The following is a 27,650-nucleotide window of genomic DNA, read 5'->3' as shown; positions in this document are numbered from 1 at the left end:
AAGGTGTGATAGGGGGGGGGGGGGGGGGGGGGGGGGGCGTCAACAAAAAACCCTCAAAAAACCACACCCAAATATTTACAGCAATTCAGATTTCTTTTTTTCCAGCCTTCACACTTGCGTTTCACTTTCTGCAGAACTGTAAACACGCTATCCGCTGAGACCAAGGCCTTATGTTATGGTACGCGGCCTTTTGGGCGGTGGGGGCGGCATGAGTTCAGTGTCAGGATCGAGGTGGTGTTTCCGCGTCTGTCCTTGAGAAGCTGCTGTACATCTGTCAATGAACTCAAACAGCATCTCCTTCGTAACTGGATTCTGGATGCTGTTGCATACAGCTGGGAAGAAAGAACATATTCTCAAGTTAATAAACCAATTTGTTGTAGTCGGCACTTCAATAATTTCATCCCCTCTTTGCAAAATAAATAGCATAATGTGGCTCAAGTATTCAGCCTTAAACGCGGACTTTCACAAGATGGTTACGTCAGGAGTCAAGTATCTCTGCTTTGCCCCCCCAGAGAGCAAAGCAGTGTAGTGGGCCCCTATTTCTTGGGAATCTCTCTTTTTAAAACAAAAGGCATGTGTGTGTAGGCTTCATGGGGCAACTATAAAAACACCAAGAACTGACATCCTATTGAGGCAAGCAATAGCAACAAAGACCTTGTGAGTCATGGCTTTAAAACACTCATCAAATCCAAACAAGATTGGCCTAATATTGAAAACCTCTGAATTAAGGTAACTTTTTTTTCACCACTAAGTACTATAAATACCATAAACGCACAATGCACAGGACTTTTTTTTTTAACCCATATACCTTCATGTGGCAGAAAGACCTGACACCAAGCAAGCTACGTGTCTACCACACCAGACCATGGGATGGAGGACAGGCCATAGTGCTGCATGGTGGCCAAGGCACGCGTGTACAAGCACACCTGGATTACTTAACATGACTCCCCAGGTCATAGTGTGTAAGTAATGGCCCACAGGATTTTATGGAACAAATAAAAAGGCTTACTTCTCTTAAAACAAATATTTTTAATACTTTTCCTATGTAACTTTATACTTCTCTAATTAACCCTCCCGAGAGACTTAGGGAGGAGGGAAAAAATAAAGAGCAAGAAATTAAGTAGGAAACCTATGGTTATCTTGGAAGAAAGTACAAAATGACTAGAGGGTAATTTATAGCATGTCAGGATTGGCCACAGTATGGATGCAATTTCCATGCAAAACAATCTATTTACCCCCTAGAGTACTAAACAACATTAAGACTCCTTAAAATGTACTTGCAATATAGCATCGTTACGAACAACAATGACACTTAAAAACACTTTCTTTCCCGCAGAATTCCAGAACAACTCAAAGCATTACTTTAGAATTAATAAAACACCATCCTAGCATTATTTTTTTATTATCTCATTTATTTTTGGTGAAAAGGTGCTTTAAAAGTTGTACTGTATGTGACTTTAGCAGTTGGAAAGCATTATGATTATCAGTAGTTTAGGAATAGAATTTGTGCCACAAGGCAGCTGGTATAACTCTATATCAACTTTTAAGGGCTGTCCTAGCTTAATCACTCAAAAAGCCCTTCTCTTTTCGATTTGAAAGGTATCAAAGTCCAAAAGCAAGATGGAGACAGGTACTTATTTTGTTGCTATTTCAACCTTGGGGAAAAATAAACAGTATTTTTCATCAAGAGAAAGCAAATAGAGGAGAAAAGATCTAAAGAAGGGGACAACGGAAGTCTCAAATGAGAAAATACAACTTTCGGAGATTTTGAAAAATGGCCAAAAGTGAAAATTTAAAGCCAAAAGAAACCTTTCTGTTCTGAAAATTCCCATGGAAAATGTGAAAAATTTCTTACAAAACAGTTCTTCTTGTAGCATTTAAATTTCCTTTAATTTTTATTTTTAGGAAGTTATGTTTTGGCGGAAAGAAAACTCAGGAATAACACAACTGCTCTACAAGCAGAGAAAATAAGAAGAGAAAAAGGGCAGCTACATATGCTCTTAAGAATGAAGGAAAGAAGAATATGCTACTCCTCAAAGAAGAGAAAACTCCAAGGCAAACTAACTATTGAAACAATAAGATGAAACAGAGAAGAGAAATTTAGGTCATGGTGACAAAGAGATGTCGTTGTACTTGTATGACTTTTGTGGCCCATTCCTCTTTCCCGACAGGATTGCTCAGCAAGTATTTGAGCTACATTCTGTGCTGGTTCCCTAAGGTGCCAACAGATTTATTATCTCCTGGCAAAATGACCGCATTTTGTTTATTCAAGAAAATCTGCTCAGGCTGAAATACAAGTAGAATGGTTCAGAGAAAATCCTACATCATCTATGCATGCTCTTGTAAATAGCATGGTCTTAAATACGATTAGACTTCATTTTGGCACTTAACAAAAGTCAGTATCAACATGACTTGTTATTCAGCGTTGCACACTTCTATTCAAACTCTTATACTTCAGCTGAAAGTAAACAACATCATTTAATTTACAATACTGGCAAAACGTTTTTTGGTAGAAGAATATAAAATTCTCACAATTCTGCAGGGATATACCCCCAACCTTTCATTTGCTTCCCTCTTCATTGTTTGTATGACTATTGTAGAAACTTAAGATGACATTTGCTCCTATTAATTTTCTAGCCCATCTGCCAAATAATGGTTTTGGTGTTTTGAATAGAGGTGAAATTATAATGGATTTTTTTGTTCAAGAAATTAAACTCAGTGTGTCAGTCTGCATTACATCCCACAAGCCAACACAACGCTAGGAACTGATGTTAGTTAGTTAACTGCTGTTGCAATGCTATGGTAAATAAAAACTTCCCTGGGTCTCACTTAAAAGGCATGCCCTGCCATTTAAAGTCTCTTGGAGCAAGCGTCTGCAGTTCTACAAAGGCTGAGGCACTTGCTTCTGCATTATCTGTTAAATATACTGCATCAGAGTATTTGTTTAACTGACTTCATCAAATAACCCTGAAGTCAAAGGATTCATGCTATATAAAAGCTAAATATAACATAAGCATTTGCAAGATGAGGTATTACTATAATAAGTTAGAGAAGCCAGGACTCAAACTAGAAATGAGAACACAGAGTGCCTTTCCTCCTTAACTAGAACAGAGTTAAAAAATTAAAATTTGAGCCTGAAAAACTTTTAAAGCAAATTATTCTACTCACCCATGGCAGTGCTGTAGGCATTTGGAAAGCTTTTGTCTATTCTCTGTCTCATGAAGACCCAGCTGTTGTTCTCAAACTTGCACTCTATAATTTTATTGTCGTATTGTTTCAGTTCTTTTGTCACCTGTTTAAAAAAAAATTGTTTGGGATAAATGTATTTTAATTCACATTTTTTCCTTCTTTTAGGGATAAATAATAGAAGATCAAAAGCTGCACTGCATTTTTCAGCAACATGCCTCCATCTTACACAGGAAAACTGCACAGACTACATCTCCATTATACATATGCTCAGCTACTCAACATTTTAAAAATACTTTTCAAATCTGCTGTCAATATACAGCAATTATATTATGCTAAAACATCAGCAGCTCTAACAGAGGGGGGAAAAAAGTCACTTCTGGCCCAAATGCAAATAGGTTTCCATGGGAATAAACTGCTTCCAATGTAAGTGCTACTGCCAGCCTAAGTGCACGAAATGTATTATCCATGTTTCATCAACCTTCTTTGTTGAAGGTCTCAAAGCCAAATGTCAGATTTCAATACCAGAAAGAGCTTATGGAAAATCATTCCACTCTTTACATTACTGAGGATTTTTCTTTTCTTTTTTTTCTTCTTCATTCGTCTTTAAAAATTTAGATTGTAACTCCAAAACAATGCCAGATCTCAAATCACGTATGTTCTAAATCTCCTTCAGGCCTCTCTTTATTGATTCATAGATTTGTCAGCAGCCAATATCCTGAGCTATTTGCCTTTCTATTTGGCCATGCTGTGTGGTTTGGAAATGCAGTTTATATGCATTGGACTTCCTAGTTGTTTTGGCTACTTCATCCTATGCATCCTAATCTACGATACAATGCAAAATTTTCAAGTAACCATGGTAACCTGAGAACCTTATCTAACGCTTTAACAATTTTACCCATATACTTCACTTTCTTCCAAAGGGCCTCTTCAGAAGTATAAAGCTGTATTTAACTGCTAGCTGCGTTCAGTTTGCTACAGTTTACCAACGAAAAGCTGTACAAGGTAATATAACGCTTTGGATTCAGGATCTTATGCATAAGCGCTCTCATAAAGAGACTGGTTATTGCAATTCATTAGCATAATTTTTCACCTCTGTTGTCTACTTGCTCCCGAGCGGTGACACGGGAATTTACTACTGTCAGAGGGATGCAGATTTGAAAAAGGCCATAACTGTCTCCAGACAGCTTAACAGCACATACAGTGGAAAAGCCCATGAACCTCTTTTCCATTAATTCCCAGATAAAGGCAATTAATTCATGAAAAGGTCCTGAGCATGGACTGAGTCCTCCTGTACTGCATGGTACAGGATTTATCCTTAATTTGATAAGCAGAATCCTAACATTTTGCTTGGTATTTACCCTGAATACTTGTGTTCGTTCCCGGATAGGGAGCCCTGGGATTTTACTTGTCAAGTGAACATGGCACCATAAGACAATTTTGTTAAACCCGCTTACAACCGAGGCCTGTCCTGCTGCAGGGCTGACAGAGTCGGAGTCAGGTTTCTGTGTCACACGTTACTCCTTCATCCATTCCATCACCTGCAAAGAGCTTTCTTCCTAAAATCATTTAATCCTGAAGTGAAGTTTGCATCTGCTGCTGATCACTTGGATGAAAACAACTGATTGCTCAGATCAGCAATCTTTTCCTTTGCAGCATGCTCTGCACAGCACGTCACTTCTTTCCATCCGTGTTGAAAAGCTACATACAGTCCAGATGTTTGACTGACACACATTTGTGGATGTATTTATGTTCCATTAGGTGTATGCAGGAAAACACAACATCCTTTTCTAGCGCGCTATGGATACATAAACCCAGGAAGAAACTCTTGGCTGCGCAGTGCCTTGGGAAGGCATATTACTTTGAAAACACCTGCCTAGTGGAAGCGGGGGCAGCAGGGGGTATGAGCGTGTGTCTGATTTTCTGCCAAAGCAGGGAAATGTTGGAAGGATCACCTGCTAGAGAGAGAAATGTATAAAACTGCAGGCCATGACTTCAACTAACCAACCATCTCATAAGGCTTTCTCATGGTTTATCATTCTTCTAGTGTTCAGATGCTCAGAATAGCAATAAATTAGATGGCAGTTTTATCTGACTGTGGCAATTAAGCAGTATCATTAACTATCTAGATACTTGCTTAGCCATTCAATAGCAATCTGGAAGACAGATCTTTCCACAAAATATGAACACCTGCCAAAGCACTGACTTAAATTAATCTTCCCGTTAGAAAACTGGTGATCATAGTCTTTAACAATTGCAAGTTGTAGTAATTATTTTACAAAGGAAGAAATACAGCACCTACTCTTCCCTATACTTTGTTAAGTGACCTCAGTCTTGTAAATGTACTTATTGTAATATTAATGAACGTTTTAGGAACTGCTGGGCATTTGATCAAGACTACAAGTACTCTGAGCAAAACACACTTTTCAGCATTAAAAATACTCTTCTACTATTGCATCTTAGTAGACTTCTAAACGGGTATTGTTTATGCACAGGACTGAACAAGCCCATAGCGAACCTTGTATCCATAATTGACCATCTACCTATCACTTGCATGCTACGTTCTGGTATTTCAGCTTCAAAGCAGGACAGGGAAACCATCAAATTTAACTGTCTTGAATTTCCTTCCCTTTGGGAATTCATTCTGAGCTGCTCAGAGCAGCAGTCTTCTCGATTCTCCCTTTGCAGTATGGTGTTCATCCCTCCTTCTTCCCTTTAAGTATTACAGTCCATAGGAGTATCTGAATAATGCACCATCATTTCTCTTCCTGAGAGGTACTCCTTCTAGCTAGTGCTTCACAGAAATGGGAGAAGTGTCTTAGGAATGATGGCAGTTCTCAGTCAAAATGCTTATCCTCATCAGTAGCAATGCTTTTGGTACAGTGCCAATACTTCTGCCATACTGTTGGTAAAACGCCTTGAACCAGCATTCAGCAATTTCAAGACGGAAACTCCCACCACACTAAGGATTCTGGAACCTCCCTTAATTAAATATTTATTCCCTAGCCTATTTTTGGATAGCCGGTCAGAATTAGAAGCCCAGAGGATCACGTCTCAGACACGGGGCTGTCAGAGGTGCTGCGCAGCAGAACAGTATCTCTGCTCTGGACCACAACTGTGTCCTGGGCAAGGACGAACACCAACCTGTACTCTACTCTCCTTTAAGGAGGAAGGAAATTGTTCCTCAGCAGGAACACTCACTGCTCCTGACTGCATTTGATCTAGTTATCAGGAACCAGCCTACTTGCCCAACAGAAATCACTTCCCAAAAAAACAGATGAGCTTCCTCTTGGAAGCTGATTCACTATATTACTGCTAGATTGCAAGATGTGATTGGAAAAAAGTGGGCAAGAGATGCATCCCCATTTCAGCAATAGCTCATTATCAAATCAGACTGGATATAATACAAGACCATTGCCTAAGAATGTCAGATTACATGAAGATGACAGCTATCTTCCTCTCCCTGCTGAGAAAGGCTTCCCACTGCCATCATCATCTGGGCTATTCACTAGGAAAAAATTTGGTGGGGTAAGCTTATTCCTTTTTCTAAGAATGATGACAGTTAAGGTTTAGGAAATCTCCCATTTTCCAGTCTCCTTCCATCCCCTATGTTCTGAAAGAAATTCAAAATATATTAAAAAAAGTTAAATATCTAACCCATCTCAAATTATCTTGCCTGGCAGAATAATGGAGCCATTTTGAGAGGAATCACAACAGTGTGTTTATATGCAGCTACATTTTATGTTAATTTAGAGCAAAATGTGAAAAACCAATATATCCAGCTGAAAAAGAGGAGAAACCATTTACTTTGAATGTAGTTAGCTCTAGTCCCGTGAACGTGCCTACATTATCTCTGCTGACTACCAGTGGCCAAGGGTTTTCTGTGTATCTCCACAGTGCACTTGATCATCAGACTGGTCCATAATTCCACCTGTTGAGTCATTCTTTCATTTACTTGAAGCATACATATTTTCTGTGAAGACTTCACTCAAACATTAGTCTCATCACCCTTAATCCCAAAGGAGAAGTCCCGTGAACGTGCCTACATTATCTCTGCTGACTACCAGTGGCCAAGGGTTTTCTGTGTATCTCCACAGTGCACTTGATCATCAGACTGGTCCATAATTCCACCTGTTGAGTCATTCTTTCATTTACTTGAAGCATACATATTTTCTGTGAAGACTTCACTCAAACATTAGTCTCATCACCCTTAATCCCAAAGGAGAATGACATTCCTGGGAGAGCCGCTACTTTACATAAGAGGTATTAACAACGAGAATTTAGATTTTAAGGTAATTAAGTTAATATTTCAGAAAGCATGTCTACAGTGGACAAGCTTTAAACGCAGCTACCTTCCCCATATTCAAGTTCTTTAGAAAGAAAAAAGGAGGTAAGCTTTTAGATAAATGGAGACTTGACTGAAAGAAGCCCTATGTTTCCATACGCATATTTTTTTCAGAGCAACTGAGATTATTTTAGCTCAGTAAATAATCCCCTTTAAAGAAAGTGATGTTTGTAAGCAAAATTTTAACACATTCTATTTCAAATCCGTTCTCTCTTTAAATGCCTTTTTGTTGCACTTTCCCCTCTATTACCAAACATTTACAGAAAGAAAATCATTCTTCAATTCACCTATTTCTATTGCTTATTCCACATCACTTGTCATCAGCCTATTTCTAAGATCCCAGAAGAAATGATCATAATAGTAGATGCAGAAAATGTTAACTTCCATGAAAGAACAAATGAGCAACAGCAGCAGTTGAAATCTCATGAAATTAAAAAGATCTTTATTTCTAAATACAGAATTAAAAAAAGGAGCCATAACACACAGGCAAGATAGATTCTAAATGTAATGGCTTTCTATTTTCTAAGAAGAATCTGCCTTTTCTTTTTATAGCTGGCATGTGCAATGAAGGCATTCCTTGTTGATATGCTCAAGTACACAAACTGTTTTCTTTTTTAAACACAAGTTCCAATGCCTGGAGGGGAGAAAAAGTTCAGAGCTGCCGCATAAGGCCTGGAAAGTAATTCCTCCTCTCTCTGATATCATAACTAACTTTTCTCCATTAGGATCCATTCTCACAGCCAAAGCAAACAAGTGAAAGCAGCACATCCCAAAATAAATGATCAGCTGTGTGTTCATGAGGGAGAAACCTTTTGGTTGCTTCCCAGTCTCCTGCTGCAGGAGAACTGGAGCCCACACCTTCTCTAGTCAGCCATCCTGCAAAAATTAAACCACATTTTTCTAAGAACTATCCAAAAAATATGACGTTTGCGAGCTCCTTGTCCTGAGGATATTGGGATACATTCAGCCACAAATGACAGTTTAGGAAATAAAACCTCTCCAGCAAAATAGCACATCTCAAATCCTGATTTCTGCATTACTCTCAAATGCTGTGACTGCCCACAACTGCTAAGTACTATAGACTTTATTTTTAAACTTCTCAAGCAATGCGGAATGTCCTAGACGACAGAGAGAATTAACCTGCCCACTGGTACTATGACTCCATAGCAGTAAGGGCATCATCTGAAGACCAGGGAGAAGCAATGACAACAGCCAGGGAACAAAAAGAACAATTACATGGGAATTTGAGGAAATGAAGAGGGGTCACGACTTCCTGAAGGAATAGGATGGAGACAGAAAAAATAAAGAAGCAGCAGTTACAAATTAAACAGCTTCTGAAGATATAAAGATAAGCCAAACTCAAAATGAGATCTTTTTGAAGACTGAAGACTTAAAGGTGACAAGCAAACTCCAAGGACCTTCATGTCAAACCAAGGCAATTGAGAGGAAATGAGGCGTGAGAAACAGGGCTCCCATTTATTTTGAGAATACACCTAAAGCAAAGCTTCGAAGTGCATGATTTTAGTGCATGCCCAGCTTTCCAGAGGAATGTGCGTATGGGCAAGAACTATCCTGGGAAAGCACTCTTACACGTGATTACAGATGAGGACATGAATATAAGAAATTCTAATGATTCGACTAAGAACATCCTAGAGAGTCAGTAGCTGTGTAGTTATTAGAGCCCCCAACACTTACAGGGCACAACACAGCACCTAATACAGATCCCAAGTTGTTCCTTCAGTGCTTCTTCCTAATTCTCGGACAGCTTTTCAGATGCTTTTAAAGAACTTTTTTCCCCATTCACATAAAGTATCTCATGTTTTCCACAGTAAAACTTCTCAAAGAACTATAAAAATTTAAGAGATGGTTATTAAATGCCTGTTCATACCATTAAGTGTACACAGGACCACAAATATCAGTACTGTCAACTGGCAAAAGTTAATCAGTTAAATAATCTGCTTCACATTTTTGTTCAAGCCAAAACAGATTCTGTAATGTAGCTCAATATCGTTTCTTAATATGATTCAAGAGATTATTTTATCAAAACCATAGATTTTTACAAAAGTAAAATAAGAGCACTGGTAACCAACTCTGTTGCTAAATTAAACATACTGATTGTGTTCCCTTTTAAGTAATGTATTACCCAACAAATAGTTATCAGCTTGGGTAAACACAATGTAGTTGATATGTTTATTTAACATTAAGGAAGCCTTCTAAGGGTAACTACACCGCTTCTTGTGTACATAGGAAATGGAAATGCTCCAATTTTGAAATCTCATTCCTGGAAAGGAACATTAAGAAATACAAAAAATTTAACATTTTTGGTCACGCCAAATTAAACCACAATGCTAACACCAAGCACTGGAAAAATCATGGAAAAAGCCAAAAAGAAAAATCATGTTTCAAAATCATAAGAGTGAGGCTTTTTTAAATTGTGGATTTTTGTTTGTTTGTTTTTGACTTCCAGTGTCTAGCACTCTCAGTTCCTGATTTATTCTTTCTTTCAAAAAATTTAACATTTTTGGTCACGCCAAATTAAACCACAATGCTAACACCAAGCACTGGAAAAATCATGGAAAAAGCCAAAAAGAAAAATCATGTTTCAAAATCATAAGAGTGAGGCTTTTTTAAATTGTGGATTTTTGTTTGTTTGTTTTTGACTTCCAGTGTCTAGCACTCTCAGTTCCTGATTTATTCTTTCTTTTTAACGTATTATATTTTCTCAAAGAATCTCTCGTTCTTACATGTAGTAATTCCAAATATGGATACCTTTTTCTGATACATAGAATGGGTTGGAGTCCTGCAGTTTTCCTGACAACTGACTGATGGAAACATCAGAAGTAAAAAGCCTTCCTCTTATCAGTGATATTACAAGTTTAATGACTTTCAGTGCCACCTGGAAATAGGATTTCTTAATGTGTCCTGGAAGGTCTCCTGTACACCTGACCTTACAACACCATCTGAACTATCTGTAAAAAAGCGATGTTTTTCTGAGCTTTGTTTGGGACTCAGAGGAACACTGGTTCCTACAACAAAGCAGATAACTGGTAACTGCTAAGACCATGATGTGGAAATATATCTGTGTTTGCACAAATGCTTTGCTCGATGAAGCACACTCTTCAAGATATCCTTTTTCTATACTTCCCATTTCACTCAACGGGAAAATCTGGTCAGCCACAGCAAACCAACAAACTCTTTGAACACTTTTGGGCATTATAACTCAGGCATCTACAGTACTCAAAGAGCAGATGACCTTCCTGCTAAACTTTGCCATCTCCACCTAACTCCTGAGGGAACTTCAAAGATTCCAAAAATCTGTTTTCTTTTAATCATCGTCAAGAATGGGAAGCTGAGATCCGAGGGTCCACAAACATCTTGAACAGTTAAATGAAACAAAGTAATGAACGGTTGTCCTCCTAGATTGATATCCCTTGCCCAGGCACTCTAATCATCACGGGTCTATGGATGACAGAAAAAAGATCTCTCTGCACGTCCTCTGTAAAAACTGAGAAACGGAAGAATTCTGTGCTGAGGACTCACGAACCTGGCATACCTCCACTGCGATGAGTTCTTAAATAAAGTCGCATTAAAAAAGCAGCTCATATAATTCTGACCCTCAGCATGTGCTGATGAAAGAGGAAGAAACTCCAGGGGATGGGGGAACTGCAGTAAACACCCAGGCAGTAAGAGAGCAGTAACAGAGCTCTCAAAGCAAGCATCAGTGTGAACTTACTGTAGAGATGTTGCGTATTTGGTGCAAACAGAGCTTCACCTGCTCTACAGCTCATGAATTTGTAGGAAGAGGTAAGAACAATGCTTCACCGCAAGCACCTGGGGTAACTTTGCAAAGGCCAGAGACAGCCAGCTTGGATTTGGCACACCAAGAAAAATTGTGCCACTAATAATCCTTGGGGTCAGTACTGAAACTTGAGGGTGTTTGTCAAAGTACCAAAGAAAAACAGGCAGATGCAAACAAAGTAGTAAAATGCCACAGCAAACCGCGGAACTGTTCAGCAGGTTAGGCAAAAACAAATAAGCAAAAAAATCCTTTCAGTGAAGGACAAGGAATCCACTGGAGGTTTCTGAAAAAAGCCACCCCCCATCAGGAAGGTAAGCAACTGTACAGGAGGGGAAGACAGAGGAAGGATATACAGTGCAAGTTGATAGAAAAAGCTGTAATCATAATGCAGCAATGATTCCGGGAGGAAACATTTCACCCACAGCCTAATATATTTTGAGGACTGTATTCCTACTTGACTTGAGCTAGCTTGCGAAAGCCAGTCTTAACCCTGATTTGTGTTTTATTCAGTCAGACTGCTTTTGCAAAAGGGAGCCAGCCCCAAACCGAGAGCACTGCATGCTAGGAAACAAAGATCCAGAGACAAGAGTTATGCACCAATAGTAAGGAATATACTTTGAAAACACCACTTAGCTCATTCATAAATTATGACTTTCATAAGGCTTATTATTCTCAGTTTGCAAATGGGGAAACAGAGAGAGATGGTTTGTGGTCACGCAACAGGGAAAGCATTTACCCCCCATTAGGTTCTCTAAACCCAATCTTAATTACCCCTCAGGTACTTACACTCATGCTATCAAGAAATCCTGCGACACAGGGCAGCTGAGATCTCTTTAATAATTTATTAGCAGAAACCCAAACAAATCTTCCGGAGACAAAGCAGTGCTATCACTCTTTTACAACCTTTGGCAATGCTACTTCTGTACCTCAAAATAAACAAAAGAGAACCTAGATGACTGTGTCAGAATAGGATGAAGAGTTTTTCTGACATTTTCTGCCTTTCACATGTTGGACTTCACCTCTGTAATGATGTATCTCTTGACAAATGTTTGTGTTTATCACATATAGATTTTACAGCTTACAGCTTACTTTCTCATATGAAGTTTTTCATCTTTTCTTTGTACCCAAGCTATTACTACTGAGGGAGTCTAAATTCATCTTGTTTTATCTGTATTTCTCACACCCTACAAGGGGTTCTGTCACTTGCTGTCACACCGCCAGGGATGGGTTACAGGGAGACTCCCCGGGGCTGGGCTATCAGAAGCTTCCCAGCAGCCTTTTTGTGTCGCCTGAGGAAAAACTACGAGTCAGGTAGTATCTGTCACTATTCATATGGGCCCTGGCTCTACAAACTCTTATCCTTGTAAGTTATATACCTCTGAGCAGTTTCGTAAGATCAGTTAGCCCACACTAGCATTATCAGGATTGGGCTCTAAACCTAAGTCTCGTCATTGCTTACCTGGCTTCTGAAATGTTCTTAGAAACCGTGGTTTTATACTCTTTCGGAAAAATGCCAAATGATACCAGAATAAACCAAAAGACATTTAAATTAGAATCCAAAGTAGCAAGTAATTGCAAGCGAGTCTTTTAAACCCACTTTTACTTGTAACAACACGCAGCTTTCAAATTACAGCCATTGTGAATCATACTCTTTTCTTCCATTTAGATCCCAAACAGCCAGTTTTATACGCTTAAAAAGGTTTTTTTTCCCATGAATCAAAATTCACCACTGAGAACAATTGTGTTAACACTACAAGGAAATTTGTTTGCTTTGTTAAATTGAGCTTCAAAAGCATGAATTGAACATACATTTGTGATCACAAGTAATACCTCTTCTTATACCCATTCAAAATGTTTACTTTATTATAGCTTATTATAAATGTACTGTCTAAAATGCAGCAGCATGACTGTTCAATTTCCAGCCCCACCCAGCCAGTTTTATACGCTTAAAAAGGTTTTTTTTCCCATGAATCAAAATTCACCACTGAGAACAATTGTGTTAACACTACAAGGAAATTTGTTTGCTTTGTTAAATTGAGCTTCAAAAGCATGAATTGAACATACATTTGTGATCACAAGTAATACCTCTTCTTATACCCATTCAAAATGTTTACTTTATTATAGCTTATTATAAATGTACTGTCTAAAATGCAGCAGCATGACTGTTCAATTTCCAGGCCATAATTTTATGATAATCATACGTTATATATTCATATGTCTACTCCACTGCCTAACAAAGCCCAAATTGGTTTGTTAGCAGCTCTGCTTTCCCCATGGTTCAAATTTCTTTGCCTCAGAACATTACTGCATAACAACATTAAGAAAGATATAATCAAAATTTTACTTCGTATTCTTCACTATAGTAGGCAAACAAAGAAACGTATAACATTTGGCATACCAACTATCGAATACTGGTATCTAAGTGATATGTAAATTATTAAACATGCTATGCAAGCACTATTAGAAAGGTAGGGGGTAGAAGGCAGGATTATAAATTTATAAATGTTTTCAACATCTAGAAATCCTATTAATACTTGAAAATGTTGAGGTGGTACAGAGAGAATGTGTGCATGAACTAAGACCAGAACTAAGCAAACTTGCTTTTGATTGCCTATATTTAACATGTGTTTCAGTTTTTGCCTAGGACGTATTTACAAAAAGTAGTAAACTTTTTTTCTTCATACATTTCAGAGGCAATTCCTAGTTACTCATAAATCTGATACTAGAACATACAGAGGCTTACAGGACTTGTAGGAAATAAAAATTCAGACAATCCCCATCCACTTCACTAGCCTGAATGGTTTTTCATCAACCAAGTCTCCTATGAACCAAAGGATCAAGCTTGCGAGGAGAGCTCAGTCTAGCTCATCATAGCTTTTATATGGTCTGTGTAATACTTAGTATTTTTAAGAGAGTGCCAGATCTTGAAATCACACAAGTCTCTTACAGCAGAATAAATCTTATTTTTTAAAGAAAGTTCTCAGGTTTTGTATTTGTATTATATAAGAAAGCAAGAACTTCAAATTTTCAAATACAGGATGACCAAAAAAAAAGTCAAACTTCAAGGAGTTTTAAAACCTTGCCATTTTGAGGGGGCATGCTTACACCTGATCGCTAAGGTTGAAGTTCACAACCCTGCTGACTCAACCTTCCATTTTTGTAGCTAATGACACAGGATGAGTTTGGGGTGACTGCCAGAACCACTTACATGAGGGAGTTGATAAATGCCTTGATGAAACACTGCAATAATATAAAACACAAAGCCAAGAAGAGCCAAACAACAACCACCACCAAAAAAATCTATTCAGCAGTGTTATAAAATCCAAATAAATAAGCAAAGATGTGTTGGGGAAAAAGCTGCAAAAGCCGCGTTAGGGATTTTTCATTGTATTTTTCATCCTTCTAAGATTTCAATTGAAGGAGAATAATCTTTTTTTTCCCATTACTGATAATACGTCACAACAAAAAGATTAATGGCTGCTGATTTAACGCAGACTTTCAAAAATTAGCTTTGATCAAAGCAACTGCTGTAGTGAAAGTCAACTGCCCTAACTCATTTCTCAACTGCCTTTACAGCATTGAGCTGGCTTGAACTCCCTGCCTTTCTTGAATAGTTTGTCTTAAACTTCAAAGCCTAACTGGCTTTGAGGCTTAAATCATGGAAAGCTTTTTTCCTCCTCCTTCAAAAGCAATTAAAGACGTTCAGTATAATCTGACCTATAATCTAAAATCTAAGCATGCACGTCTTCTTGATCATTGTGGGGTAACAGAACGGAAGGGGCTAGATAGGGAAGTTAATTGTGGCTCAGACACTGCAAATGGTTTTACGGTGCCTGGCAGCTGATGAGGTCAGTCCTCTAAAAGAAAGGCAAGCAAGGGCTAATCTATCAATGGCACAAATTTGCCGGTAAATGAGGCTATAGAGGGGTTTTTACTGCTTTACCTTTCATTGCAAGCCCCTACTTCCTTTCCATTCCTTGTCATTAATGAATCTGCAGAATTAGGAAGCCAGATTTCCCAGGACACTGTGGTAATGGACATGGGGTGGTGCAATAGACTGCAGTAATGACGAGGCAGAGGAATGGACAATATTCGTGGACTTGGAAGAGTCACAACTGGCTTCAGAGGATTTTATGGATTTTTCCAGATGTGGTCTGAGAAACCTATGAACTTCTTGGTCTGTTTGGGCAGCAGCGTTTCTAGACAAATCAATAAGGATTTTATCCGAGTTTCTGTTTTACTATCAACTAAACAGGATTACAACTTTGAATGGTGAGTGCTGACAACAGGAGATAATTAATGGTTTGATAGTTGGTCCTGCCAAAGCCCTGACAGACAGGAAATCTGGGAAAGCCTGCTGTACATGAGCACAATTTTCATGGCTTTGCTCATACACTTTGTTATTGTATGGTAGATCAATAACAAAATAAGTGAGCAACAATATTTAGTCTTCATTCTTATTTCACAAAATGACTTTACCCGGTTAGCCTGCAAGAGCTAAGGCAAGCAAAGCCAAGAAAAGTCTCTTGAGTTTTCTAACCAGATGACCTCTTCAAAAAACCCCTCGTCACAAAGCTGTGGCCTGCAAAGACCTCTGCATGGGCCGATTCTTAAATCCTCCAGAATTCAGAGCCCAATTTGAGCGCTCTGCTCAAGTGCTAAGCTGTGTTTGAGTGGCCATCCTCATCCACCTGAGGCCCAGGACTGAAACAGCATTAGTTCTCTAACAAATACAGCTGAAAACATTTGTTTGCTTTTCACATGATGTAACAGCATTACAAGTAACATCATAAACCCATTCTAGAGCCAGCCAATTTCACTAACAACTCCAGCCAGGAAAAAATAAATTCTTAAAGGCTCTTCTCTAGAAGAATAGGCAGCACTGGAAAGAGATAAGAAAAGAGAAAGAAAAACCAGGTAACGGCATGGCAACTCTGTAACCTGTTGCCTGATAATCTCAAAGTGTATTTTTATACATTAAACCAACTTTATTAATTTGCTTTAGATAAAAGTTTTACGTACATAACTCTACAGTTGAAAAGCCCAAGGTAAAAGGGAGTTGATTTGTCAGGCAAGAGTGCACACACTGGGGAAATCCAAGGCTGAAATGGAAAGCCTTGGGTTGTAGTTTCCTGCTATAACTACTAGCACTAATTACTAATTACAGATTTTTCTCCTTAAAGTTCTGAATGAAATATTAACAAGCTAGTAATTAAGTAATTCCGGGTCTGTTTGCTTTAGTGTTAAACTTCAGTATTTTAAGTCCAAAACCTCTGACTCACTGATCTATAAATGTCCTTCTAAATTATTCAGAGGTGTCCTTTGTTTTCCTTCCATTGAAGTTAAGTTACTCTGAAACCTCTTCCTATGCATTAATGGCATCCAAAGTGTAACCAGTGGAAAGAGAATGTAATGATGTAGGAAAATACAGTAACTGTATCTTGCATTACTGTGTAAAAGAACAAAAACATTCTTGTCTCTAATTCTGCTTTTGCATATTCTTTTACATTGCTTCTACTATAGACCAGTCTCTTCCCTACATCCCACATAGGTTTCTTCCACAGGTTTCTACCGAGGTTGTGTTTGTATAAAAGAAATGCTACAACACTTAGTTTATCTTCTCCTGCAACGGTCAGCAATCGAGCGTGGCTAACCATGACCCAGTAATGAAATGAAGCAGAAGCTGAGTTGCACTTGCCTGTATTACTATTAAATTACAACTGGGTAGGTTAACATATGACACTAATTGGGCATTTTATTTCTTGTGTGGTGCAGCATTAATATGTAGGCAGTGAGCAGCTTCCCAAGGCAGTGAGGACCGTGGTCGACGTTAACCACCTCTGGAAGACTGCCTGAGTCCTAGCAGAATGAACGGCCGGACCAAGAGGCTTTACAGCGCTATTTTGCTATAGCCTCATTCCCTCCCGCCTTAGGGCACTGTCAGGGTCTTGGCTGACCCAGTGAAAGAAAGCCCGTGGATGACTTCTGCAGAGCTTAAGCGAGAGAACTGTCCTCCAGCAGAACCCAGGTCTTTACTTCCCTTCTGTACCAATGCTGACTTCTCTGCTTCATGCATGAAAAATACATAAAAATCTCACATCAATGCCTGTACAGAATCCAGCAGGGCATCTCATGAATCTACCAACTGAGAACATACCCAAATATTTTTTATTACAACACATTAAGCTAAAAATCAATAGATTCATTTACCGAAACAGATTTAATACTTCAGCTAATCAAGGGAAAGTAACATTTTTCCGAAAAGAAGTGACATTTCATTATAGCATTCGGTTGTAAAGTCACTGGCAGAAATTTTCTATATACCAATTAAACAGTAACTCAATGAACTTAGTAACATAAAAAGCAATATTGCATATTTACAGTTTCTTCCCCAGTAAATGAAAACTTCTACAGTTCTTAGCAGTACAAATAAAATGTCTGCACAATGGTTCTAACAATGCAGCCACATCTCTGATCTTTCCTTTTCAAATCTTTCTACACTATTTTACCCAAAGATGTAACATGCTATTTTCTCTACAATCAACCTTTTTTTCCTTTGGAGAGAAGCAGAAGTGGCATTTTGAAAACTTCAATTTGCTGAAATATAATAGCACCACTGAGCTCTGTTGTTCTTCTCTTTTATTCTCACTTTATGCTAGAAAGATAAAACTGCAGTGGTTTTACTATTGTCAAACAAAAAGTAAATATATAACGGTTTTGTTGACTATTACATAACAAGATACCGCATCACTATTATTCAGCTGAGTTTTAGTATATATTTCTCTTTCTCAGATGTGAAATTTTACAAATACTGTAATCATTCTGGAATACTGCCAAGCAGAGGCATACGTGTCCCTCGCAATGAAAATTGTGAAAGCCAATTTGATGAAAAAATCATTTAATTAAGTATTCCACTGTAAATCATACAAATAGAGGAATGAATTAAGAATGCAAAAAGAAAGAATCTTACCTGATTTACTGCCTGTGTACAGCTTCATTTTCCCCTAGGATTACTGCTTTCTAGGTATCAAAGGCATTCTTTGAATTGTACAGGTGCTATTTATCATTTCCTTGTGTAGGAGATAAGCATTCTTCTACTTTTACTAGTATGAAATCTCATCTTTTTGCCTACAGGCCAACCTTTCATGGGCACAATCTAGTTTAATTCCACCTTGCTCCTCATTTGCTAACCTTCTGTAAGAGCCACCAACTTTGTCATCAGAGGTCTAACAGAGCCTAAGCTTGCAGGATTTATCTGGTTTTACAGATTATATTTGAGGATAGAAATGGTGGAAAAAGTGGCTCTCTGGAAGTCTATTAGCAGTAGCTGAAGTGACATTTAAGCCACAATGCTTATCTGTGGGCAATACTATACTGGAAATGCTCACTTGCAGTTAAAACAGCTATACAATAAGAATTTGGTTTTACTCCAGCCTTTAATCTCATAATTGGAAAAGTCCAGAGAGACAGGCAAGATGAGTATTTGCACCGTTACGTTAGGTACTTAAAATTTAGGAGCTAGTTTCAGTATGTAATCCACCGAGACAGACTGGCACCTCTAGAAAGCAATTTAAAAGACCCAGCGAGGCAACTGTCAGGCGCTTTTCTTAGAGGTTCCCAGATTCACCCTTGGATTCAACTGTTTTCCCCTGTCTATACACGGAGCCTGTGGGGTATGTGGTGGCTGAAATTAGTTCGTGTGACTATCCTCCTTTATAGGTATTATAATTAGACAGGATATTATCCATAACCCCTTTTCCTTTGTAAGCTGGTATCCTGCATAATTATCTCGTTTGATATTTCTTCTACCTTCTGTGTTATTGTTTGCGGGCCTATTCTTTTTCATTTATCTAAATTTAATCTGCATTTGCCTTTTACTAGCCCTAAACCAGCACAGTACCTCTCAATACGACCATTTTTGCCGTCAACTGTTTTTCTCCAATCTTATCAGTATCTGACATTTAAAATATTTCTCATTCATGATGTTCACTATGCGTTTTATATATACTATAAAGAAAGGTCTCAGAAACAATTTCCTAGTCAAAGAATTTCCCTGTTATACCATCTCTCACCCTTTGCAACTTCAACATCTTGATTTATTCATGAGTAATTTATTTTAAAGACATTATCATCTGCATTTTGCAAAGGTACTACGAGTTCAACCTCATTTATCAAGTTCAACCTCATTTGTTCTGTTTAGACTCAAAATAACTCACCTCTAAAAAGCTTAACAAATTTAGATATACTCTGCCTGTAAACTGTTTACAACAACAATTTGCTTTCTCTTCCCCCCTCAAGCCTGATCTTGGCTGATGTTCTCATGATAATTTAAAACAATAAACAATTAAGAAATGGTTAAAAAAAGACCTAAAAGACTTTGTCCAAATACCTTTCTATTGTCTCTTTCGATTACAATAAATTCTAATAGGGTCTGATTTTTATAATTTGATTTAGAAACTTTTTTTTGTAGCTACTCTTTCTCTTTGACTATCATCCATTCCACTCCACTGCCTTTATTTCACTTGCCTATAGTACCAACAAAAGCCTCTATTGCAGAAAGGTCTAATGCAGAAAGGAAAGTCAAAGAACTGATTTCAAAAATCAGAAGAGATTAAAACATAACAATTACGACAACAAATATGACATGAAAAGAGTAATTTCTGAAGGAAACAATAAAGACACACAAATCTGGGACACTACTTTCTCTGAGAAGACAATTACCTACAATGAGTTTCCTAAATTGCCTAAAACTCTGAGAAGCTTGAGCGCACTGCTATACTGTTTGAGTCTTGTATTCTAGTCAAAAGAAAATGCAAATGCAATTGCATTTATGGAAACTAAGCGTGGGGATGCCTATACTAAAGAAAAAACAGTCCCTGTTGCAACTCAGTCAAGCACAGGAGCTAGCCCGATAAACAGCTGTTGTCATCAAGTTATCCTCAATTACTCAGAACAAATTACGCTCTCTATGTGCAGAGGCACACCCAAACCAGGTTTGACAATGCAGTTATAACACGGGAACAGCTGCAGCAACAAATTACCATGTTCAAGAGCTTAAAGTCATCACGGACAAATCATCCTCTTCTCTAAGATGATTTTTGTAAAACATAAGAAAGCAAAACAAAAGATGGTGCCAGCCCCAAATCACCCACGTATGGGAGCCAGAACACTCTCAAACACCAAAGCCTGGGAAAGAACAATGTGACAAAGAGGACGAGGACAATAGCAAAACACAACTTGCACCACAGCATGACAAATCTGGCAGTTTTACAATGACCTGATCGGTTATTCCACTGTGAGAAGTATGAGGGCTCGATGCAATGCAGATGAGAGGTATCTGCAATATCTATGCTTATTTATTGCTAAAACAAACCTCTCATTCCCAGTATCTTCCTCAGCAATTTCTAGTTGGTAGTGAGCAGTAACTTTACGGTTCAGAGACACAGCTTAACCCTTTTGTTTTGCCGTCTCTTCAATATGGAAAATAAACTATTTGTCTATTAATGTGTTATTTTAATGAGACATAATCTGCACATTTAATGTGCAGATTGCTAATGCTCACATTTATCATAGTATGTTTTCATACCACTGGGCATAGGAAAGCTACTGTAAGCACCATCTGCTTATCACTTTGAAAATCCAGTTTTCTGTGTGACTATACTTCTCAGAACAGTATCCTGTATGGGGTCAACAGTAAAATATTTGGAAAATTACCAGGAAGGTAAGAAAGCAAATGAATTCAAGAAGAAGGAATGCTGAGACAAAAAAAGAAAATAATGAAAACTAAAGTCTGATGGCACATATATTAGCTACTGCTGGTTTCAAATCTCATTATTTATCAAATGAAACAAAACAGGAAACTCCAAATCAACCATCCCTAATGCGATAAAAAATTGCTGGTTGGCTTAATCTCATAGGTATCATGCCAAAAGTACTCCAAACAAAAGAACCGAAGAAGAAAATACAAATGGTCTAAGGGATTAATTTTGGAGGCTTTTCCTAAGAGTCACTGTAGGTCAGTGCCACTGCTGGAACAGGGGCCGCAGACAAGACTGGAGGAGAAGGGAACGTATGAATGCTAGATGGCATGACCATGTCTTCCCAGCATACATGCAAGTTTTGTTTCTGCAGTACTCAGGTGACCCGTGTTGTACACTCTTACGCATTCATCTTCCCCTACTAATATCCATTACGCACAATAGTTAACACCCCATTTCATGCATTTACAAAATCTCCTCGGCGTGTTTTTACATCCAACAGCTACCCACTAATGCGATAAAAAATTGCTGGTTGGCTTAATCTCATAGGTATCATGCCAAAAGTACTCCAAACAAAAGAACCGAAGAAGAAAATACAAATGGTCTAAGGGATTAATTTTGGAGGCTTTTCCTAAGAGTCACTGTAGGTCAGTGCCACTGCTGGAACAGGGGCCGCAGACAAGACTGGAGGAGAAGGGAACGGCTAGATGCTAGATGGCATGACCATGTCTTCCCAGCATACATGCAAGTTTTGTTTCTGCAGTACTCAGGTGACCCGTGTTGTACACTCTTACGCATTCATCTTCCCCTACTAATATCCATTACGCACAATAGTTAACACCCCATTTCATGCATTTACAAAATCTCCTCGGCGTGTTTTTACATCCAACAGCTACCCATTGGCGGCTCTTCTTCCAGCCTGTTACTCTTGAGCTTTGCTACTAATCTAGCCAGTGCTGCCACTTCCAATTTCTTTTCTTCACTGTTATCATTCTTTTAAAATTAGTTATATGGCTCTGAATAATCTATAAACCTCTTAAGTTTTAGAGACATTCCTGAGAACACCAGCTTCTCTTAGTTCCAGTTATGCTCACAGATTTTTAGTTTAAGCCAAAGATGCTTTATTCTCAACATATACCACACACTCCATTAAAAAAGCCATACTGTCTCATTACGTGAAAATAGCTGCAGAATGACTTCAACGGAAAAAAACCACCCTTTCTTCTTCTAAATAAACATTTTAGTAAAGAAAACACAGCATGTTCTTTGAAAGAGGACCACAGGATCTCTGGAAGGTAATGCAATTCTACCTCTTAATGGAAAAAAAGATGCAACTTTTTATATTTTTGATCTTATGAGAAAACCAGCCACTTACAAAGGTAAACATTTAACAAGAAAAAAAGAGGTACTAAGAATGGAAGTATTGAAAGCCTTGTATAATGCAAGTTATGGTTGCAGCCATAGGAAAAGACAAGGAGGAAGAACTGACCGGTATACTGTATGTTAATACTACGGACTGAAATTAAGCTCTATTCAATCAGTAACAGCAGAGCCTCAGAAACATCAAACTGTACAATTTCCCAATAAACACAATAAATGGTGCAGTTTTATATATCCTTAAGAACTAGTTATATTTCACAGTGGTGACTGCTTATTCTCTAGAGTATCACAGATCCAGAAAAATTCAGGTTAGAAGGGACTTCCAGACATGACCCAATCCAACCTCCTGGTCTAGGCGGGGTTAACTTCAAGGATGAGTCAGGTTGCTCAGGGCCTTTTCCAGTTCAACTTTGAAAATCCCCACTGACAGAGATTTTACAGCCTCTCCAGGCAACCTGCTGCCGTGTCCAACCAACCTCACCGTGAAAATTTTTTCCTTACATCCAACTGGAATTTTCCCTCTTCTCCTTCCCTGAGCATCTCTGAGAAGTGTCTGGATCTCTTTTTTCTGCAATCTCACTTTAGGTAATGGAAGATTGCAATTAGTCGTGTGTCGTCCATGTCCCTCCCCCCCCCCCTTCTCTTCTTCAGACCAAAGAAACCAAATTTCTTTAACCTATCCTCATAGGCCACATGCTCTACCCTTCATCATGACCCCCGCAGGAATCGCTCCAGCGGGGTGACTTCTCTTGCACCGGCGAGCGCCGAACAGTGCACAGTTACTCCGGATGTGTCTCACAAACGCTCGAGCAGAGAATAGTGACTTTCCTCGACCTGCTGGCTATGCTCTAGCTAACACAACCCAGGGTATGGTTGGCCTTTACCAGTGCAAGGGCTGGCTTGTGTTCAACTTGTTGCCACTGGGACCCTCGGGAGCTTTTCTGCAGAGCTGCTGCGCAGCCTGAGGTGCTGCAGGGGCTTGTTTGGTCCCTGTGCAAACCCTGCATTTGCTTCTCTTAAACTTCACGAGGTTCCTTTGTCAGCACTTGTTTTTCTAAGCTTTTTGAGAAATGAGGTATTATCATACTGATTTTCTATTGCTAGGATGTATTTGGATTCCAAAGCCCAGGAAATGGAAGGCTTAAAAAACTGCAATCTGTTCGTTTTTACAATACTCATTAAAAGCATTTGAAGATTTTTTTTTCTTAAACAGTTAATACAGAAGTAAATCGAAAACAGAAAAAACCCCAGTAAATTAAGATCTACAATCAATTAGCTATTATTTTAACCTTTCCAGAAGGCTTAATTTACCCTATGCTTAGCAAGAACAAACTTGGATTGACTTGAAAAAAAAAAACCTACTAGGAGCTGAAATAACAAAAACTGCCCAATTAAAAACAAAACAAAACAAAAAAATCATAGTCCAAAACCACTTATTGGCAGCGACAACAGAAAACTGCAGAGGTAATCTTCCTAATTCTGTGGACTTCTATGGAACACCACATGCTTTACAAAGAACAAATTTTTTAACTGAATTCATAGGCATAATCATGACAAAAAAAACGAAATGGGGACTATCTGATCCATCAGAACAGAATGGATTTATAAATTATAGCTCATTAACATTTTGTTCTTAGGGGCAGCAATTGTGACAGCATACAAAATCACTGCTTCAGTTTTTGCAGTGCTCATGCAGATTTTCTAGTTGTTATTCTTTTTCTGTTTACATAACCAGTTCCAAGGCTAGATTTTTTTTTTTTTTAGTGTTTTTTTCCCCTCAATGTGTCTATAGAGAGTAAATATGCCCACTGTATGCTGGCATTTACTGTAATATAAACGCACGCATAAAATATATTACTATTCATTTATACTATTGGTGTCTAACATTCCCAGGCAGGACTTGAGGGCTCTAATATTCCAGGGACTATACAAACATGCAGGCAGTCAGGACCCCTTGCCCTTAAGAGTTAGCAATTGCTTTTGAGAAAAGCTGCAACAAAGAATGTCAAGATGTAGACAAATGAAAGGAAGTCAAGGGATAAAGAATTAAGCCACATGCTTTTCTTCTTTCCTAATTAATTCTCAAAGTAATGGTTCAAAAGTATCCTATTTTCAAAATGAGCTAAATTTGCTACCTTTAACAAACATGTAACTTAAGAATGAGCAGTGGGTGATTTCTTGCTAGCACCTTACAGCATTTTCTAACTGCAGTTTGTTCAGTAAATTCTCTCTAGCACCTCCCTCATCTTCTTTACAAGATATAAACTGTGTGGGTAGGGCAGTTTTTTACCTCTCAGAGTTTCTGTTACTGCTGTCACAAATTCAGAATTTTGTTTTTTAATATGTTCAGATTATTGTTTAGGACACAAAGTCAAAGAAAGGCACCTTGAACTTGGGACAGAAGATTGCAAGCTGTGAAGCCACTCCAGGTTCCGTCAGTTTCACTTCAAGTCCTAGGCTGCCCTCCTGAAAACCCTCTCGCTGCTGAGAATTAACTTTATTTTTAATGTAAAACCTTCCTGCGTTCCTGAGGAAGGCAAACACATCCCATAACCCTACACCAGGTAACTTTTCATATATCCCAGACCATGTGAGCACCCTGAAAAACAAAGTGGTTGAATTTGACTCAGTCCTTTATGTGAAATCAGTACAGAAGAAAGGAAAGAGTGGAAAAGGAGGACAGGTTCAGGCACCAGAAGCCATCATCTCAGCATTGTATGACTTCCCATGAGAAGACTGTACATTGTCAGCTTGTAACAATAAACATTAGGAACAAAGCTTAAATTCCCACTCCATTGAGAAATTTATTTTGAAAGATTACCTAGCAATCAGCCCCACTTTCTAAGTGTGGGTGCTAAAACTGTTTCAATGTGTTGACTTCTGCATGACACACAAATATAGGTGATTTCCACAAAACACAAACAGAATAAAAAAAAGAAGAAATTTTTTACGCTGAGGGTGGTGAAGCACTGGCACAGGTTGCCCAGAGAGGCGGTGGATGCCCCATCCCTGGAAACATTGAAGGTCAGGTTGGACGGGGCTCTGAGCAACCTGATCTAGTTGAAGATGTCCCTGCCCACGGCAGGGGGGTTGGACTAGATGACCTTTAGAGGTCCCTTCCGACCCAAACTATTCTATGATTCTATGATTACCTTATGCAGCTTCTTAACAGCCCAATACTAGCAATTCCAACGATGCCCAGTGCAGCTTCCACGTCTAGCAAGAGGATGTGAAAATCCTGCTTGTAACATCCCACAAAACTCTATAAAACATTCGAGCCACCCACCAGTTCTGTTTGGAGACTGTTAACAATGATAAATACACATTATTAATGTTGATGACTTTATCCTAAAGATATAGTTTGAACTTCAGAAGAGGTAGAATATTATACAACTTTATCCTCAGTTTGTGTGTTTTAATTCAGAGTGACTGTGTTTAATGAAATGTAGGGACTCGGATAACCTGAGTTTATCTTCTTTCACAGTCATCAAATCATGTAATTATCACATTCCTTCTCAACACTGTAAAGGTGTTTGTTCCTAGTGGAAGCTGGATCCAGATCTGTAGCTCTCAAAAGTATTCTTCAGCTTTCAGAATAAAATTATTTCTGTCCAGCATAATCCATTTGTTCTCCTATCATTACTTTCCTAGTTTGAAATAATCCTCTCCCCTTCTTTTTCCCCTCACTGCCTGTGTTAATTCTGCTAATATGAAGATGAAATAATCCTTCCCTGACACTATCTTGCTAAGCTAACCAAGCAAGTTATACTATTTTTCTTTAATTTGACAGGCCTCTGTTCAATCCAGTGGTGTCTCTTTCAGTTTGAAATCATTTGTCTTTGTTGTGGTTCAGCCGTTTGCTCACTTCCCCCCCAAAGTGGGATGTGGGAGAGAATCAGAGAGAAAAAAAGTAAAATTTGTGGGTTGAGATAAAGACAGTTTAATAGAACAGAAAAGGAAGGGAAAATAATAATAATTATGGTAAAAGAATACACAAAATAAGTGATGAACTATGCAATTGCTCACCACCCGCCGACCGACGCCCAGCCAGTTCCCGAGCAGAGGTTGCCGCCCCCCCGGCTAACTCCCCCCAGTTTATGTACTGAGCATGACGTCACATGGTATGGAATGTCCCTCTGGCCAGTTTGGGTCAGCTGTCCTGGCTGTGCCCCCTCCCAGCTTCTTGTGCACCTCCAGCCTTCTCAGTCGGTAGAGCATGGGAAGCTGAAAAGTCCTTGACTAGTGTAAGCATTACCTAGCAACAACTAAAACATCGGTGTGTTAACAACATTATTCTCATCCTAAATCCAAAACACAGCACTGTACCAGCTACTAGGAAGAAAATTAACTCTATCCCAGCCGAAACCAGGACAGTCTTCAACATGAACAACCAGAATAAAACACCTACAGATAAATCTGTGTGTCCTTTTTCTCAGGAACGTCTCACTCCAGAGATTCTAGGGCTGTATTTGTTGTCTTCTTCAAGCTGAAGGCATGATATCCTTATGTTTTATTCTATGGCATTTTGCATCACATAAAATACACTAACAGCACAAAATAATAAGAAGGGGAGATAGGCAACAGAAACAAAACTCAGATTATGACTTCACCGTGATAAATGAGAAATCCTTTCCTGCTGTGGTAGTGAACGCAAAAACCTCTGTCAATTGTATGAAAGTCCAGTAAGCAAAGCATCAAATAATTAGGGCACCAACATACTCTTACTGTGTCAACAGGCACAGCGGGAGAACTTCTACACGTATTTTGCTAAAAGACTGTACAGACCACGCTGTTGTCGTGGAGCTCTGTCAGGACAGCAACTGAGTGTATGAGGAAAGTTGGACTAATTCTCCTCCTAAATTTGGAGTAGTCTGAAGAGCTGGTACTCTAACAAGGTGCTCCATATCTCTCGTCTGTGATTAGACAGTGGCAGTCCACCCAGCTTTGGGACCATTAATTGGTAGTAGAAGTCACTGTCACTCAGGGAAGGAAAACATGCCAGCTTCACTCAAGAAATCAGCAGCTTATCCTAGCTTAAGAAACAAGCTCTTGAAAGCAGCAAGTTCACCTATTTGAGGCCGCACCTCGAATACTGTGTTCAGTTTTGGGCCCCTCACTACAAGAAGGACGTTGAGGTGCTGGAGCATGTCCAGAGAAGGGCAACGAGGCTGGTGAGGGGTCT

The 27,650-nt window shown here is 38.8% G+C and overlaps 1 protein-coding gene across 1 annotated transcript in view; it reads right to left on the bottom strand.

Moving 5' to 3' along the window:
- Positions 1 to 72: 72 nt before the first annotated feature.
- RNGTT (RNA guanylyltransferase and 5'-phosphatase) overlaps positions 73 to 27,650 on the bottom strand; it is a 186,610-nt gene continuing 159,032 nt past the window's right edge. Inside the window, exons 14-15 of the mRNA XM_019472759.1 lie at positions 3,169 to 3,292; positions 73 to 332 (exon numbers count right to left, since the gene is read on the bottom strand). Coding sequence (XP_019328304.1) covers positions 169 to 332; positions 3,169 to 3,292 — 288 coding nt within the window. The 3' untranslated portion in view covers positions 73 to 168. The remainder of the gene's footprint in view (positions 333 to 3,168; positions 3,293 to 27,650) is intronic.

This window comes from Aptenodytes forsteri, unplaced genomic scaffold (genome assembly GCF_000699145.1).
Source record: "Aptenodytes forsteri isolate BGI_AS27 unplaced genomic scaffold, ASM69914v1 Scaffold20, whole genome shotgun sequence".
Classification (NCBI taxonomy): Eukaryota; Metazoa; Chordata; class Aves; order Sphenisciformes; family Spheniscidae; genus Aptenodytes; species Aptenodytes forsteri.
Note: the sequence above shows the minus strand (reverse complement) of the source record. Positions and strands in the feature narration are given on the sequence as shown.